At 39.8% G+C, this 14,998-nt stretch overlaps 1 protein-coding gene across 1 annotated transcript in view; it reads left to right on the forward strand.

Annotated features, from left to right (window-relative positions):
- CADPS (calcium dependent secretion activator) overlaps window positions 1–14,998 on the forward strand; it is a gene marked incomplete at its 5' end in the record, with an annotated part of 471,496 nt that overhangs the window by 326,185 nt on the left and 130,313 nt on the right. Inside the window, 3 exons of the mRNA XM_080812815.1 lie at window positions 4,656–4,792; window positions 8,506–8,693; window positions 10,848–11,006. Of these exons, the coding sequence (XP_080668941.1) occupies window positions 4,656–4,792; window positions 8,506–8,693; window positions 10,848–11,006 (484 nt within the window). The remainder of the gene's footprint in view (window positions 1–4,655; window positions 4,793–8,505; window positions 8,694–10,847; window positions 11,007–14,998) is intronic.

Genomic DNA, 14,998 nt, shown 5'->3' on the forward strand with positions numbered 1-14,998 from the left:
GACACAAGCCAAACATTGGCACAGGAAGCAATCCCAAGGTGTCCTGAATTCAGGAAGTAACTTTCTCATATTTTGTTTTGGGCTGTTTTCCCCTTGCTAATGTCAGCATTGGAATTTTCTTTTTCTTTCATCAATCAGTTCCAATTGCTTGTATGGGGGGAAAATGGAGTTGCAAGGAGCATCTATTTTGTAATGTTCCGCACTGTAGAAGAACAGACTGGGGCCGTGCAAGAATGACTATATGGTGTTGCTTGGGAAGCACCCACAAGTTCTTTGAAACAGAATTTGGAACAGCTGGACCACTGCAGTGTTTTATTTTAAAATAGACAACATATGTAATGCATATGGTCCTAGACATGTATGGAGACACAGGCAGACAATCTGAATGGTATCCAAAGACACCTGCACCTAGAATTCTGTTTCCTTCTATAAGATTTTTTTTTCTCCGAAGAGCACATGTTCCCACTTTTGGATTTGCAAGATGCCATCTGAATCCCCATGTGTGTGACTCCTTAATAAAGTCAATGGGAAGTTTCCTGGGATGGAAGTGTCAGAAAAAGTCAGTTAATAAACACCTCCTAAGGACCTGGCTCCTCTGGGAGACGGCAGGGGAAAGAACAGATCAGAAAGTTGCCCTCAAGGAACATATTATCTATCAAGGGATTCAACTGTGTGTGGGTGTTCTGACCACTGAGAAATTGGAATATAAACCAGCAAAAACACAGAGACAGGACGTGGGAATTAGTGGTACAGGGGCAGAGGAGAAGCACAAAGCAGAGAGACTGGGAATGCTCCCAGCTTCCTAGAAGCAATATGGTTTAAGAAGCAACCTGTAACTAACATTAGCTATAAATGCAGAGACATCCTTGGCTTGCTGAAAACATTAAACAAACTGGCTTCGGGAGCACTAAGAAACCTGCCCACTTGCTCACAGCTAAGGTTTATGGAGTCCTTACTATGTGCTAGGTGTCCAGGTGCTTGACAAGTCCGACTCAGCAGAACCTCTCAGTAACCTTCCGAGGGGAGACTCCAACACTATTCTCAGCTTATGTACAAGGAAAAGCACACTCAGAAACACCGGTCAACCTACCTGCTTCACATCACATGCCTAGTAATGACAAGGCTGGCTTCGAATTCAGTTTTTGTGACCCCCCCCCAAGCCCACCTACTTAACCACCTGCTATCCTAGCTCAAATACACTGTTTGTGTTGAATTTAGTATACAAACATTTCATAAAATCAAGAAATAGAAAATATTTGTTGAAGTAGTGAATTTATTTATTTTGATGAAATAAATTCATTATTTTAACACATATGTCTCCGGTGTCTGCCGTGTGCCAGGTACTGAGGTATACCCTTCTAGGTGCTGGGAATACAGCAGAGAGCAAAAGTACAGATATCTCTGCTGGGATGGAGCTTAAAAATCAGATCCCTTCCTCTGACACCTTCAAATAGCATCCCTGGCCCCCCGCTCCTCTTTCTTTTTCCGAATATAAGCTCAGTGAAATTCTCAAAGATTTCATGGGAGCCAGCCCCCCTTTTAAGCACTCCTGAGTTGTTGGAACCATTAAGATAATGAGCCTAAATCTGAGTAAATGATGATTTTGTATAAGCAAAATCCAGGGACTGCTCGTTACACCTTCTGGAAATTCCCATTGCATTCAGCTCCGTCTTAGGCGTGTGGAAGTTGTGCAAGGGATCTTAAGGGTGGTTAAATGACAGTGACCTCACCAAGGAAAGTGGAAATCCGGCTCATTTTACACCCAAGGAAACTGAGTCTCAGAGAGAACAACAAGCCACCATCCCACGGCTGATTTAAAAATAGAGCTCAAACTAGAGTCCAGATCTCATAAAGCAGTCCCAGGCTCCCTCAGAGAGGGAGGAAAGAAAGGAAGAAGGAAAAAGGAATTTTTATGTTGACAGAGTTGCTTTCTGAAAAGGAAAGCAGGCTGATTTTAAGTATATTTTTCCGTAAGCCTGCTTTTTTAAAGCGTAAGTAAAAGCGAAATTGTTCTTTAGATGTACTCTCAGCCAAGAATTAGCCCGGTGAAGCTGTATTGTGATGCATCGGGGAGGCGGGGAGTGGGTCTGTATCCAGGTCCCCGCAGAGGAGCCAAGTTGTCTTTTCAGATCCATTTCCTGAGTGGGCAGGCAGCAAGGCGAAATAGTTCACTGCAAACTTTTCAAGAGGTTCAACAAATAACGAAAAAGAGACTTGAAACATGTGTCATATTTTTAACAGCTACAAAAGAGCCCCCTTCTCTCCGAGCTCAGTGACCGGTTGCACCATCGTAATTGAAGAGCAATAAAATAGCGAGCCAAACTGGCAAAGTAAGGCCTGGGCCGATTTGTCAGCTTGCAAGCCTCTTCTGAGAAATTCAAGAGCAAAAAGCTGGTGCTAGCCAAAATGCCTCATCTATCTGTTAAAATTGGGAGGCACGAGGTGGGTGAGGCTTTTCATGAGGATGAAATAGGATGAGCAATTTGTGTGTCCCATTGTTATTTTTCCCAAACTCAACAGACCTGGGACTGACCGGAGGGCGGGAGGAGGGCATAATCTGTCCCATGGATTGGAGAGTGTCCCCTGGACTGCAGGAGTGCCCTCCTGCCGGCATAGAGCTAAAGTTGGAGCAGGTTTAAGATGTGTGCCTTGGGCCAGAGGAGTCTCACACAGCCAGTCTGGGAGCAGCAGGCTTCCTCCCCAGCATCACCTTCGTGGCCACCTCTCTTCCTAACCATCCTGTGTCAAAGGAGAAATACTTTGGGCTCCAGCTTGGAGCCCAAACAACCAACAAAAGAAATCCTCGTAGAGAAAGAAAGCACCTAACCTGAATCTGAAAGCACTTTCTTGAAGACAAACCCGAGGCAGTTAACGGAGCAAAGAGATTTCTTTCTAGTATAATTCCCGTACATGTGAGATCCCTTCCAAAAGCTTGTGTTGCATCATTTTAATGGAGCAATTTGGCTATTAAAATACACATTCTTCAACTTGTCTTCTGGAAACCATTGCTTCTGTGTGTCTAGGGCATAAACAACACATCCTGTTCAAACACTGACCACTTGCTTCTTCTATAGAAAATTACTAGAGATTTAAAAACTTGAACAGTGAGGGGTGCGTGGGTGGCTCAGTGGGTTAAAGCCTCTGCCTTCGGCTCAGGTCCTGATCCCAGGGTCCTGGGATCGAGCCCCGCGTTAGGCTCTCTGCTCTATAGGGAGCCTGCTTCCTCCTCTCTCTCTGCCTGCCTCTCTGCCTACTTGTGATCTCTGTCTGTCAAATAAATACATAAAATCTTTAAAAAATAAAAAATAAAAAAAAGTAAAATAAAAACTTGAACAGTGAGAGAGCAAAAATCTGACATACCAGGGATTTAGGTCTGAAGGATACACAAAACCAATAATGTGATAAGAAATCATCCTCTTAATGTCACCCTGCTACCAAACCTCAATTTTTCAGTCATACCCTAAGTATGGAAGGGGAGGAAAAACTGCCTGGGATGAAGGCCATGTATGGAAATATATCCAAACACCCTCTCAAGTCAGAAATTGATTTTCCTCCTGTCCAGACAGCATTGCTGATCCCTGGCAGGTCCCTGTATTCTGGTAGAATACTGCATGCGAGAAGAAGGATAAACTCTGGCTTAATTTGATATAGATTCTTTTTCTTTGCAGTCTGCATATCAGGAGAGTGAGTAAATATGAGGTGGAGTGAGCTGATTCCTTTAATACATAGGATCTTCATTCCTACCTCTTTGGGATTTGCTTGGTCTCCCTTGAGTTGAATTCTGAGTTATTTTGCCGACTGAGTATAGAGTATTTTAGTTACACATATTGAGATTAATTAGTTAGCCCTTAGGAGGGTTTGCTTGTAGCCTTCACCCTGTAAGAAAAAGTGTGAATACATTGAGACTATTAATTCACAATAAATGGCAGATCATAGCCCTTGCTGAGTAAATATGTTTGTCTATTTCATAAGCTTTGCTAACTGTAAGCATACTATAAGGCAATGACCTTGGCTATCACAAACTAAATTCCCATTTAACTTATTCTCCAGGTTTCAAGGAAAATCTTTTGTTATTATTATTTTTTTTTAATTTTGGAGGGTGGGGACCCAAATCTTTTGTGAAACCAAATTGGCAACGGGGATGGGGAAGGGGAGGATACAAATATTGTCACATTGCTGAAAATCAGCATACCCCTTTTTCCAGCTAAACCCAATAATTGTAGAGAAATTGCTCTAGACATAACCACTGGAATGGCAGAATCTATTAAAAAAAAAAGCTAAAAAAAAAAAGATAAATAGGCTTTTATAAGCAAAGATCCGATCTGCTTTCAGTGTTTAGTGAAATGCAGGCGAAGTTATGGTCGTGTGCTTAGTTTTTAAAGAACAACATAAATGCACTGGAGTTGTGATCATTTGATAAACATGTTGATGCCAATATATTTTTGCCTAAATGCAATAAACTCACCAGTGAGTGATGCAAGTTGACAATGGGAGGTAAAAAGTGTATCTTGCGGATGTTGGTGGGAGGCAACGGCGGGGGGCGGGGGGCAGCTAGCGTTCATAATGCCTAGTGAATTCCTGTGTATTTGAAATGTCAAAGAAAATGTGATGTGTTTCTCTAAATTGTGTCTCTCTCTACATGTATAAATGAACAGACGCAGATAGAGCTCAAAAACATGGCATGGATGAATTTATCTCTTCCAACCCCTGTAACTTTGACCACGCTTCCCTCTTTGAGATGGTGCAACGCCTTACTTTGGATCACAGACTTAATGATTCCTATTCTTGCCTGGCAAGTATATTCTTTGGTCTACAGCAATTTAAACCTGATAACTTTTTTTTAAAATAAAATATTTCTCTACCTTTCTATGAGAAGCTCTTTTTCTCCGTTACAGAGCCCCTTTAACAATTATAAATGTGTTCTTGATTTCCTGGGTGGAGATAGTTTTACTTACCAAAGAAAGAAGACAGAGCGGGAGGAAGTTATCAGTAGAGACAGATCCAATTCCCCAGCCTCCCTAGCTAAGCTTCCCCCTTTTCAGCTGCTACATGAGAAATATTCCCAAGAGGGTAATCGAGTTTGGCACCTGCTTGTGGAGAACTTGTAAAAATTGCCTTGGTTTCTTAGACTTTAAGATTCCCCCCTCCCTCCCCTTCACAGATGATAAGACCCCCCGTGCTTCTTTCTCAGAAATGAATGTGTTCTTTTTGTTTATTTTTCAAAAATTAAAATGATTTGTAAATAAACTTCACTTAGCTTTTCATAAGCTAAACTGGTTTGGGTTTGTTTGTTTGGATAGCTTCTATTTTTTCGTAGTATTCAAAGCATTCTTCACCCTTTGGGGGAATTTTTTATGGTGCTTTAGACATTTGGAAGTCCAGCTCTCCAACAAGAATATCAGCATTTCTTGAAATCCTGTTCTAAGCCTAGATTTAAATCATTTAAATTCAAGGGACAACTATTATGTCTTTTTAAAAATTCTGTCTTTATTGGATTCCTGAAGATACATTTTGGGCTTTCTGCTAATCAATTTCAGAAGCCTACAAAAGACCCCATTTATATCCTTCTACAAACCGTAAATTGTTACTTTATTTCTTAAAGGTAAATGATATTAATCCCACTTTATAGACGGGAACGGTGAGGGGAAATAATGAAATGACTTTACACAGAGGAAAAGCCTCAGCCCTGACTCTAAAGATTAAGGTTAATATATCTATATTTTGTCAATATTATGCAATTTACCAAGGTTAACATATTATTGACATTTATGTAAATATAATGAAAATCTGTTTCCTTTCTAAATGACATGGCTATTTCCTACATCTATTCTTACTACTTTTTATTTTAAATTCCGGTTTTTTTCTTGTAACCAGAGGCCAAACAATTAAAAATAGTAGATAAAATAGTCTCAAAAACAGAAACGGGATATACGGAATAATTTATTAATCTGCGTCTCATAAAAGATTCATTGATGATCTCGGGTTTAGAATCACTTCATCAGAAGAGTCTGAACTTTGCCAAATTGGAAAGGAACACTTCACTTTGACTTTAAAAAAAAAAAAAAAAAAGCTTACCTTGCATTGCAAGGCAATTTTTCTTAAATGTGTTTCTTATGATTATGTGATTATTCATGTAATTATAAATTGCATTCATGAAAGTTGTAAGAATATGCCGCTGAGCTTAATTCCTATTCTCTTGAGGAATTTTTTTAAAGTATATTATTTTCAAGACTTTTTCACATCATTTTAAAAACAATTTTCTTTTTCACTAAGAAATTCAGTCACTAAGGAGAGTTAGCATAAAAAATTAAACCAGAAGTAAAATTTTGAAACTTGCCTCCTATTAATCATGTATAGGCTTAAAAAGATGCTCCAAAATCCAAAATTAATTACAAATGCCATAAAATAGTTTCCTTCTGCTTTTGTATACCTGTAATCTATTAATCATTATCCCAAAATTCCAGAAAATAACAGCAATTAAAAGGACCTTATCTTCTGCCTCTATATATCTCATTTTCTCATTATTACAATCTTTTTTTTTTTTCAGTTAGTTTTGGAGACCGACCAGCAGGGATACATAAATTTTTCTGTGTCTTCGACTGAGTTCCTAATTGATATTTCTTCAACTCTTTTCAAAGCAGCTATTTTGGCATCTACAAAAGACTTGGTGTCATCTGAGTCGTAGAAAATATATTTTAATCTTTCACAGCAGTGTTGTTTCTAAGATTTAGCATTTGGGGTAGCAGATGGAGTGGCAAAGAAGTTGCCTATAGGGGCAGCCCACTGCCTCGACTACTCTCCCGCCCTCTGCAGTAACTTATAATTTGAAATAGGAAAGATGCCGTCTCTCGTTGGATGCATTGCTGAGCTGCATGTTGTCAATCGAAGAGTCCCCAGATCACTAATACAAGATCAGAGTACTGCAGAGGCCTCTCTCTCTGTGCTTCTGTGGCCTGTATATGCCCTCCCCCCAACTCACACCCGCCATCACTTTCTCCTTTTGCCTTTTCTTTCCCAAGATGGAGTGATATTCACAAGACTCAGAGAGGACCCTCAGAGTAAAATTAAATTTATATTTTAAACAATTCTAAATTCCCAGCTTACAAAGTACCAACCTAAATCGGTTTACAGGTTGCCCCCCCCACCCCGAGCCACCACCCCCATTGCTATCCAGAAGTTCACTCGATGCCACTTCGCTTTTACGAAAAGACCTATATTAGTACTTGTTTTCAATAACCAAAAGAGATCCAAAGAGGATTTTCACTTTTATGGAATGGTGATTGCTTCTTCACTTGACACCATTTTGGCTTATGAAAGGTTTTGTAAGAACACTCCATTTTCGGAGAGTGAAGGAAACCTGTACCTTTTTGCCTCTGAAAGGTACCAAAACCAAAAGAAGTGATTTGATTTCTGACTTGGCTGATGGATGACCTTGAGTGGCAAGCCACTTGGCCTTTCTGAGCTTCTGTTTTTTTGAGTGCATCATGGAGGCAGTGATTTCTATGCTATCATGCTTCCCAATCTGCTCTGAATCAGAGATCCCATCCAGGTTCTCTTTTATAGCAGAGTTTCATCTGATCATACAGCAAGCAAATAAACAATAAGAAAACAAATATTTGCGGGGGTTGGGGGGGGTGGTGGTGATGAAACAAGATGCTAAGCCAAGGCACCAGAAGCACCTCTGACTTTAACTGAATCATATCTGGTTCACAACTTGAAAACTTAGTCTTGTTGCTCCCTTTGCAAAGTTGTGTCATGATCCTCATTTTTAAATTTAAAAAGGATTTCCTTTCAAAGTGAAAGAATTTATGAACTCCTGACATTTATGTAGACCAATCCTAATATTTCTTAATGCTTCAGAGTGGAAAAACAGAAGACTTTGAGTAAGCCTGTGCTGCTTCTGTTTTGTATTATTCGTGAGTCACTTAGCAGCCCTGATCTCTAGTTTCCTTATCTAGAGGAAGATAAACCTACCCTGCCCACCTCAGGAGATTGCTATGGGGCTCAAGTGGAAGTTCTTTGTGTAAAGCATGATACCAACCTAAGACCTCATGTTATTATTTCCTCTTATCAGTAACCAAGATTTCACCCTGTCCCCACACCAATGCTTTTGGGAGGTATATGGTTCAGTGTTAGAGCAGCAGGTGAGATTCTGTTTCTGGAATCAAGCTATCTGCTAATTCAGACTCCAGCACATCCTAGCTCTGGGATCCTAGGGAAATTCCATGTCTTCCCTCAAACTGATTTTCCCCACCCATCCAACAGGATAACAGGACCTGCCTCACAGGGCTGGTACAAGGGTTAAAGCAGCCAGCACACACAAGGGAGTTAGCACAATGGCTGGCACTTAGAAGAAATCAAAAGGTATTGGCTCTGGCAATTTTTGAACCCCCTTCTCCAGTCACCCTCAACTGTAAGCAGCTCCAAAAACAAAAACAAAAAAACCCACCAACAACAACAAAAACCTGTATTTAAAAGAAAGTCTTTCCTTTATTCCCCAAACAGGGCTGGTTCAGTCCTGGCCAGGTGTTTGTCCTAGATGAGTATTGCGCCCGAAACGGAGTCCGAGGGTGTCACCGACATCTCTGCTACCTCAGAGACTTGCTTGAACGGGCAGAAAATGGCGCCATGATTGACCCCACCCTCCTCCACTACAGCTTTGCCTTCTGTGCATCCCATGTCCATGGGAACAGGTAAGCACTTGTCCAGAGGTATTTGTCCAAATATATATTAAAAAAAAAAAAAATATATATATATATATATATTTTATATATATATAAAAATATATATATAAAATATATATATATATATTTATATATATATATATATATATTTTTTTTTTTTAAGGCACTGGCAATGGCTTGTGGTTGGTCCTGCTTTTAGAATTATCTCTAACTTTGTGTCCATTCCCATTCCTTCTGTAGCATACACACACACAGACGTACACAAAGGTGTTAATTTATTCTCCTTTCAAGAAATTTAAAAGAAATGGCAAACAGGACTTCTGAAGTGGTCTCTGAAGGTAAAAAAAATCTAGGTTTGGATCATGGCTCCTCCATTTACTAGCAGAGATGCTGGATGGTAATGAAACCCTCCATGCCACAGTTCTGTCATCTGTAAAACAGGGTTGATAGTGTCCTCATCACATTTTTTAGAGGAGGCAGGTAGGCTCAGCACAATTCCTGGAATAAGGCAAGAGCTTCATAAATTTTTACCTTTGCTCTTCTCCTCATTCCTTCATTATCTTTCATTCCATAGATATTTAATGATTCCTTACTGAGTGCCAGGCCCTCTGGTACACAGTCAGCATACATGGTGAGCATACAAGGCACCAAACAAGGACAGGGTTACATAGAGATTGGTGCTCTGACAAGAAATAATAACCCATGCTAGCATTTAATAAAGGAAGACAGCTTAGACGGGGTGTTAGGATGGCAGGGAGGGTGTCCCTGAGGAAGAGAGGCTTGGGCTGAGAACTGAAGCATGTGTAGGAGTTGAGTGCTTCCAGGCAAAAGGAGCAGCATGTACAAATGCCCTGCTGAAGGAGGAAGCCAAGCACACTTCCAGAGCTGAAATAAGCTAGGTGAAGCTGGAAGGCAAAGATAATCATAACACTTACAGTTTAACCATGGAGCTGGGAAGAACTTCAGAGATCACAGTGTAACCAACCCCCTCATTTTATAGGTTTTATGATAAGACTAGAACATCAGTTCTTCTAACTCCATACTAAGTACTCTCTTTCTTTAGACGTTGCCCAGCTCCTGGAGGAAAAGATCCATGTTCTGAATAATGCAAAGCAGCAAATAATTTAGGAACATTACCATTTGGCTCTGAAGACATGGAATAAATTTCCACATTACCACAGCCAGTTTACTATCCCAATGTATGTAGCCTCACATTACTAGGAAGACAAGCCTGAATTACCTCAAGCACCTCAACCCAGGAAAGGCACATCCAGGAAAAACTAGGTCTCTTCAGAAACCCAAAAAAGTTGGTGCTGTGGAGAAGTTCACATGTGGGAGGGTCCCAATCTGACTGCATTTATTTTAAATCAGACTGTCAGTTATCTTCATCTTTGCAAGCTAGATGACTGAAATATCTGTGGAATTCGTCCTGTGCCTTTCTTCTCTCTAGCACTGGTAGGTTTTATGAGATGCAACTTCAACATTTAGAAGTAGGTAACAATAGCAGTGTAGTTTTGAATATTTAACAGGCAACAAGGTTTTCATCACCTCCTATTGTTACAAGGTTTGCTAACCCAGCACATGACCTTTTATTTACATAAAAAATATTTATGAAAACTCTGATACCTGGGGAGTATCTGTGCATAATTCTGCTTTTTATAAATATGTACACTTTGATGACTATCTGTTACAGCCTCTTGGACTGAATTCTTTAAAGAGAGAGAGAGAAGTTGCATTATATTCTCTGGGTTGTCACACTGTATTCTACATATGTTACTGAATAAGAAAGTGTTATAAAATAATGAAGTGTTTTTGTAAACTCCCTGGTAAACATCATCATGAATTATGATACACATTGTCTGGATTTCATATTGTAAGACTGCCACTTGATTCACAGTTAGGTTTATACATCTTGTCATGGAAACAGTTTTGGATTTCTTATTTTCTTTTCAGTTCCGATTTTCCTTATGCAAGTTTGCATCTTTTTCTTTCTTTCTTTTTTTTTTTTTTTTTGCTTATTATTTTAGTTTGAATGCATTTGCTTTTGCTGTTTGATGCATCCTTCTTTTTCTTTCTTTTGTTTGTGCATGCATGCGTGCTCTTGATTCTCCTGTGGCTGGCTGCCCTCTGTGCATGCCCCATGCGACCACCCCCTCTCCAAAGTCAACAAATGCATGTATACCTTAGTGGGCTGCCACCAAATACAGACCTTCAAGGGAGCAAAATTCCCTCCCCATCTGAACCAGAGGCTAAAAAAGATACCAAAAAGGAATCCAAAAAAAGAAAAGATTACAAAACCCAGGCAAATCCAGAGCCCAAAAGGTAAGAAGTTATGTGTGCATTGACTTGTGTTTTACGTTGTCTGTGACATTCCCCCCATCTGTGCCATGACTTCTGCCCTACCAAACAGCGAGCTTTGTGTATTTCTGAAGTCTCTGTTCCTTTAAGGTTTTCAAAGGTACACTTTAACAGAAAATCCTAGCAATGGGCAAAATACCATGCATTAGGACTGAATTTGAGTCAGGTATTTAGTGACTCTTCAAATATATTCATATTAAAAAAAACTGAGCAATATGTAAACAGAATCATGAATCAGGTTGCTTTTTTAGTGGCATCTAGTTGAGGGCCTGGTACCTTAGCAAGTCGTTCATAATAAGCAACCCATGCTTTTTAATTCTGAATTTATGTTTAAGGAGCAAATAGAATGGGTTATCAGAAGCCGGGTCTATACATTTATAGTAGCTCCATCATTTCTAGCAAACCCTTCTCAGTTCCGCATTGATTTCATGAAACAAAGCTATCTTTAGATAATGATTTATAATAAAAACATAAAACAAAACCTATCACTAAATGAATGACTCTTAGTAGAATCACTTATATAATGAGGTCACCTTGAAGCCAAGTTCTAAAATTCAAGTTCTAAAATTATATTTATCCTCTTTTGTTTTCTTTGTCCTTTAGGGCTACTCTCATTGTGATTTGATAAAATGGCAAAGTGGTGGTTTTTCCCCCTTTTTAAACTAGATTTGCAGTTATTTACAGTGTTATCCTTATGTCCTTCTTCTCCTTCTCTATCCTTGCCACAAATTAACATTGACATTTTTAAAAAATTCTTTTTTAATTTTGAAACTGACATTCTGACCCTGACATTGCCAAGTGACACAAAGTTCACAAGCAGGTATGTTTTATGCTTCACTATGAATTTTGCCAGTGGACTATTTCTAGGTCCTAAAATATATACAGTTCACTTGTAGGCAGACTGAATGAAAATACCAACTTTCACTTCCTAGAAAATGTGGCAGGCTGTCAATTAACATGTCCAGGTCTGCTAGTGAAAGTCAAAGAAAGCCCTGATGCATTGTGGACCTCTGTTTTTGAAACTTTCAGTATGTAAGGATGGAGGTGAAGTGAAGTTTCTGTTTCTGTTTCCCTATGAGAGTCAGACTGCAAGGAGGTTAGAAAGTGCATAGAGAATGTTATAGGCCCCTAAGCCTCCGGTTGCTGTCCAAGGTGCTGCTCTTGGAGTGATCAGCATTGAAACTGAAAGTGAACTGCCACACTTGATCGAGCCTGCCCTATGCCAGGAAAAACTATCCGAGAGGATCTTGAGTGGTACATTGAGAAGCTTATGTGTGTCCCAGGGTCTATGTGTGTATTGCATTTTTTTAATGCAGAAGAAGTCATAATATTAAGTATCAGTTGTGTAGCACTCCACAGTTTATACTCTCATACATTCCATCTGATTTGCTATAACATTTTCAGGTCAGCTATTTTTTACATCCAGTTTGCAGAGGATGAAACTGAATGTCTACAAATATAAGTGGCAAACTCATATATTCTGAGTCCAAAGCTCTTACTCTTTGCACTACACCAGCACTGTGTATAGATTCTAGAGATCTGAGACTTAGAGTCTGTTTTGCATGAATCTGGAATTATCATGTCTCATTTCTGTGCCTCAGTTTTCTCATCTGCAGGAAGAACACATAAAATCGTAGCATCTGTGATATCCCATCAACCTCTAAAATTATCTTCTGTGGATTATAATAACAAATGAAATAAGCCATTGTCGTATCCCATAAATAAAGTTTAACTCAAGTAAGAATAATTGCTGCCACTTAATAAGTGCTTGCTATATGCCAGGAACTGTGTGAATTTCTGTTTAGATTCACCATCTCATTTTATCCGTATTGCATCCCCGTGAAGTATTATTATTCGCTTCATCTAACATCTAAGGAGTTTGAAGCTCAGATAAGTTCAGTCACTTAATCTGTAGCAAACAAGTACCTGAACCTCATTCAAACACAGAGAGTCTGACTTTGGAGCTTGCATTTGTGGATGGTGTAAGATGCCAAATTCAGCCATTTGATATGAGTTTCAACATTTGCAGGCTAGATGCTATAGCAGTCATCTGAACTAATTAAAGTGTTTTCCATTTTCATCCTAAAAATGTCCAAAATCAACATGGTTCCCCTGGTAATTCTGGCCTTGTGAAGAGAACCAGAGTGTATCTGGAGTTTTAGACCACATAAGAGCAGAGTCTCTTTTGAACATTAGTTAATAACCTTTTGGTATAGGGAAACCATTTTCCTAACCACTTTTACCAGCATGAACACTATGTGCATTTGGAGGTATTATGGATTCTTTGGCCTAGATTAGGAAGGCGGTCATGACTCACGGAAACTAATTGCCCTTTAACTGAATTTAACTAAACAGTAGAACCCATTCCTAATGTCACCTCACAACCAGCTTCAAGTTAGGTAAAATATAGTTTTTACATAATTATTAACTTCTTACCTATTAATAACTAGCAGAGCCCTGCCCTGTTGCAGCTGGAAATCATAAATGACCACTCAGCTGCTGGTGACTGACTTTCTCCCACATTCTCTGGAAGCCTTACTGCATCTCCGTGTGCCTGTGTAAATCCACGGCATCTAATCAAAAGTAGACACATGTGGTCATTCAGGAAGATGATTGCTCTTTATAATTCCAGGCACTGGAAGATATGCAACCATCTACATATTTGGGATCTTTTAGAACAGTGGTTCTTGATTCAGGAGAGGAAGGGGGTGGTCTTTCCCCCCAAGGGACATTTGACAATGTCTGGAGACATTTTTTATTGTCACCCTGGGGAGGGGAGGACAATAGTGGTACTAATGTCAGCTAGTGGGTAGAAGCCAAGGAAGTTTCTAAATATCCCACAATGCACGGGACACCCCTCCACAAAGTCCAAAAAAACAAACTCCCAGGTGATGGGCTGAATTTCTCCTCTTTACTTGGATTTTTTGTTTCTTTTACACAAACTTACTCTGTGTCTGGAGGCAGAAGTGTTGCCACCCCTGATTTTCACCTTGTATGGTAGTAGTTCTCACACTGTGGTGTACATAGAAATCACATAGGGAGCTTGTTTAAAAAGAGAGTACTAGGGGCGCCTGGGTGGCTCAGTGGATTAAAGCCTCTGCCTTCGGCTCAGGTCATGATCCCAGGGTCCTGGGATCGAGCCCCACATCGGGCTCTCTGCTCGCAGGGAGCCTGCTTCCTCCTCTCTCTCTGCCTGCCTCTCTGCCTATTTGTGATCTCTGTCAAATAAATAAATAAAAATCTTAAAAAAAAAAAAGAGTACTAGATCCTAGCCTCAGATAATTTGATTCAGCCAGCCTTAGATGGAGCCAGGCATCTGGGCTTTTAATCAGTAATTATACGGCATTTGGTCTTCAGATCTTGCTTAGTTGAGGCCTTGGTTGTCAAACTTGGCTACACACTAGGATCACTTGGAGAGCCTAAGAAATTCTACTGTACTGGCCCCACGTGCAGAGGTTCTGATTTAATTAATCTGGGATATGGTCTAAGCATCATGTTCTGAAAATCTCCCTTAGTGATTCTAATATGTAGCAATGTTTAAGAATCACTGATTGAGGGTGTCTCAGTCCGGTGCTTGACCAGCTCTCAATTTTGGCTCAGGTCATGATCCTGGAATGGAGCTCCACCTTGGACTCTGCACCTGTCAGGGAGTCTGCTTGAAGATTCTCTCTCTCTCTCCCTTTCTCTCTGCCCCTTTTCCCGCTCACACGCTGTATCTCTCTCTCTCTCTCTCTCTCTCTCTCTCTCTCTCTCAGATAAATAAATAAATAAATAAATCTTTAAAAAAAGAACCACTGATTGAGGGAACATGAGTTTGGGCCAGCTCTTTAAAACTGAACCCATTTTCTCAAAGAGAGAGGGAAAGAAAAAGAAAATGTGAGTATGTTCAGCTGGTTGCACTTGGCGATCATAAAACCCACAGATGTAAATCGCTATATCTTCTAATTTTTAAATCA

This window comes from Martes martes (genome assembly GCF_963455335.1).
Source record: "Martes martes genome assembly, chromosome: 1".
Lineage (NCBI taxonomy): Eukaryota > Metazoa > Chordata > Mammalia > Carnivora > Mustelidae > Martes > Martes martes.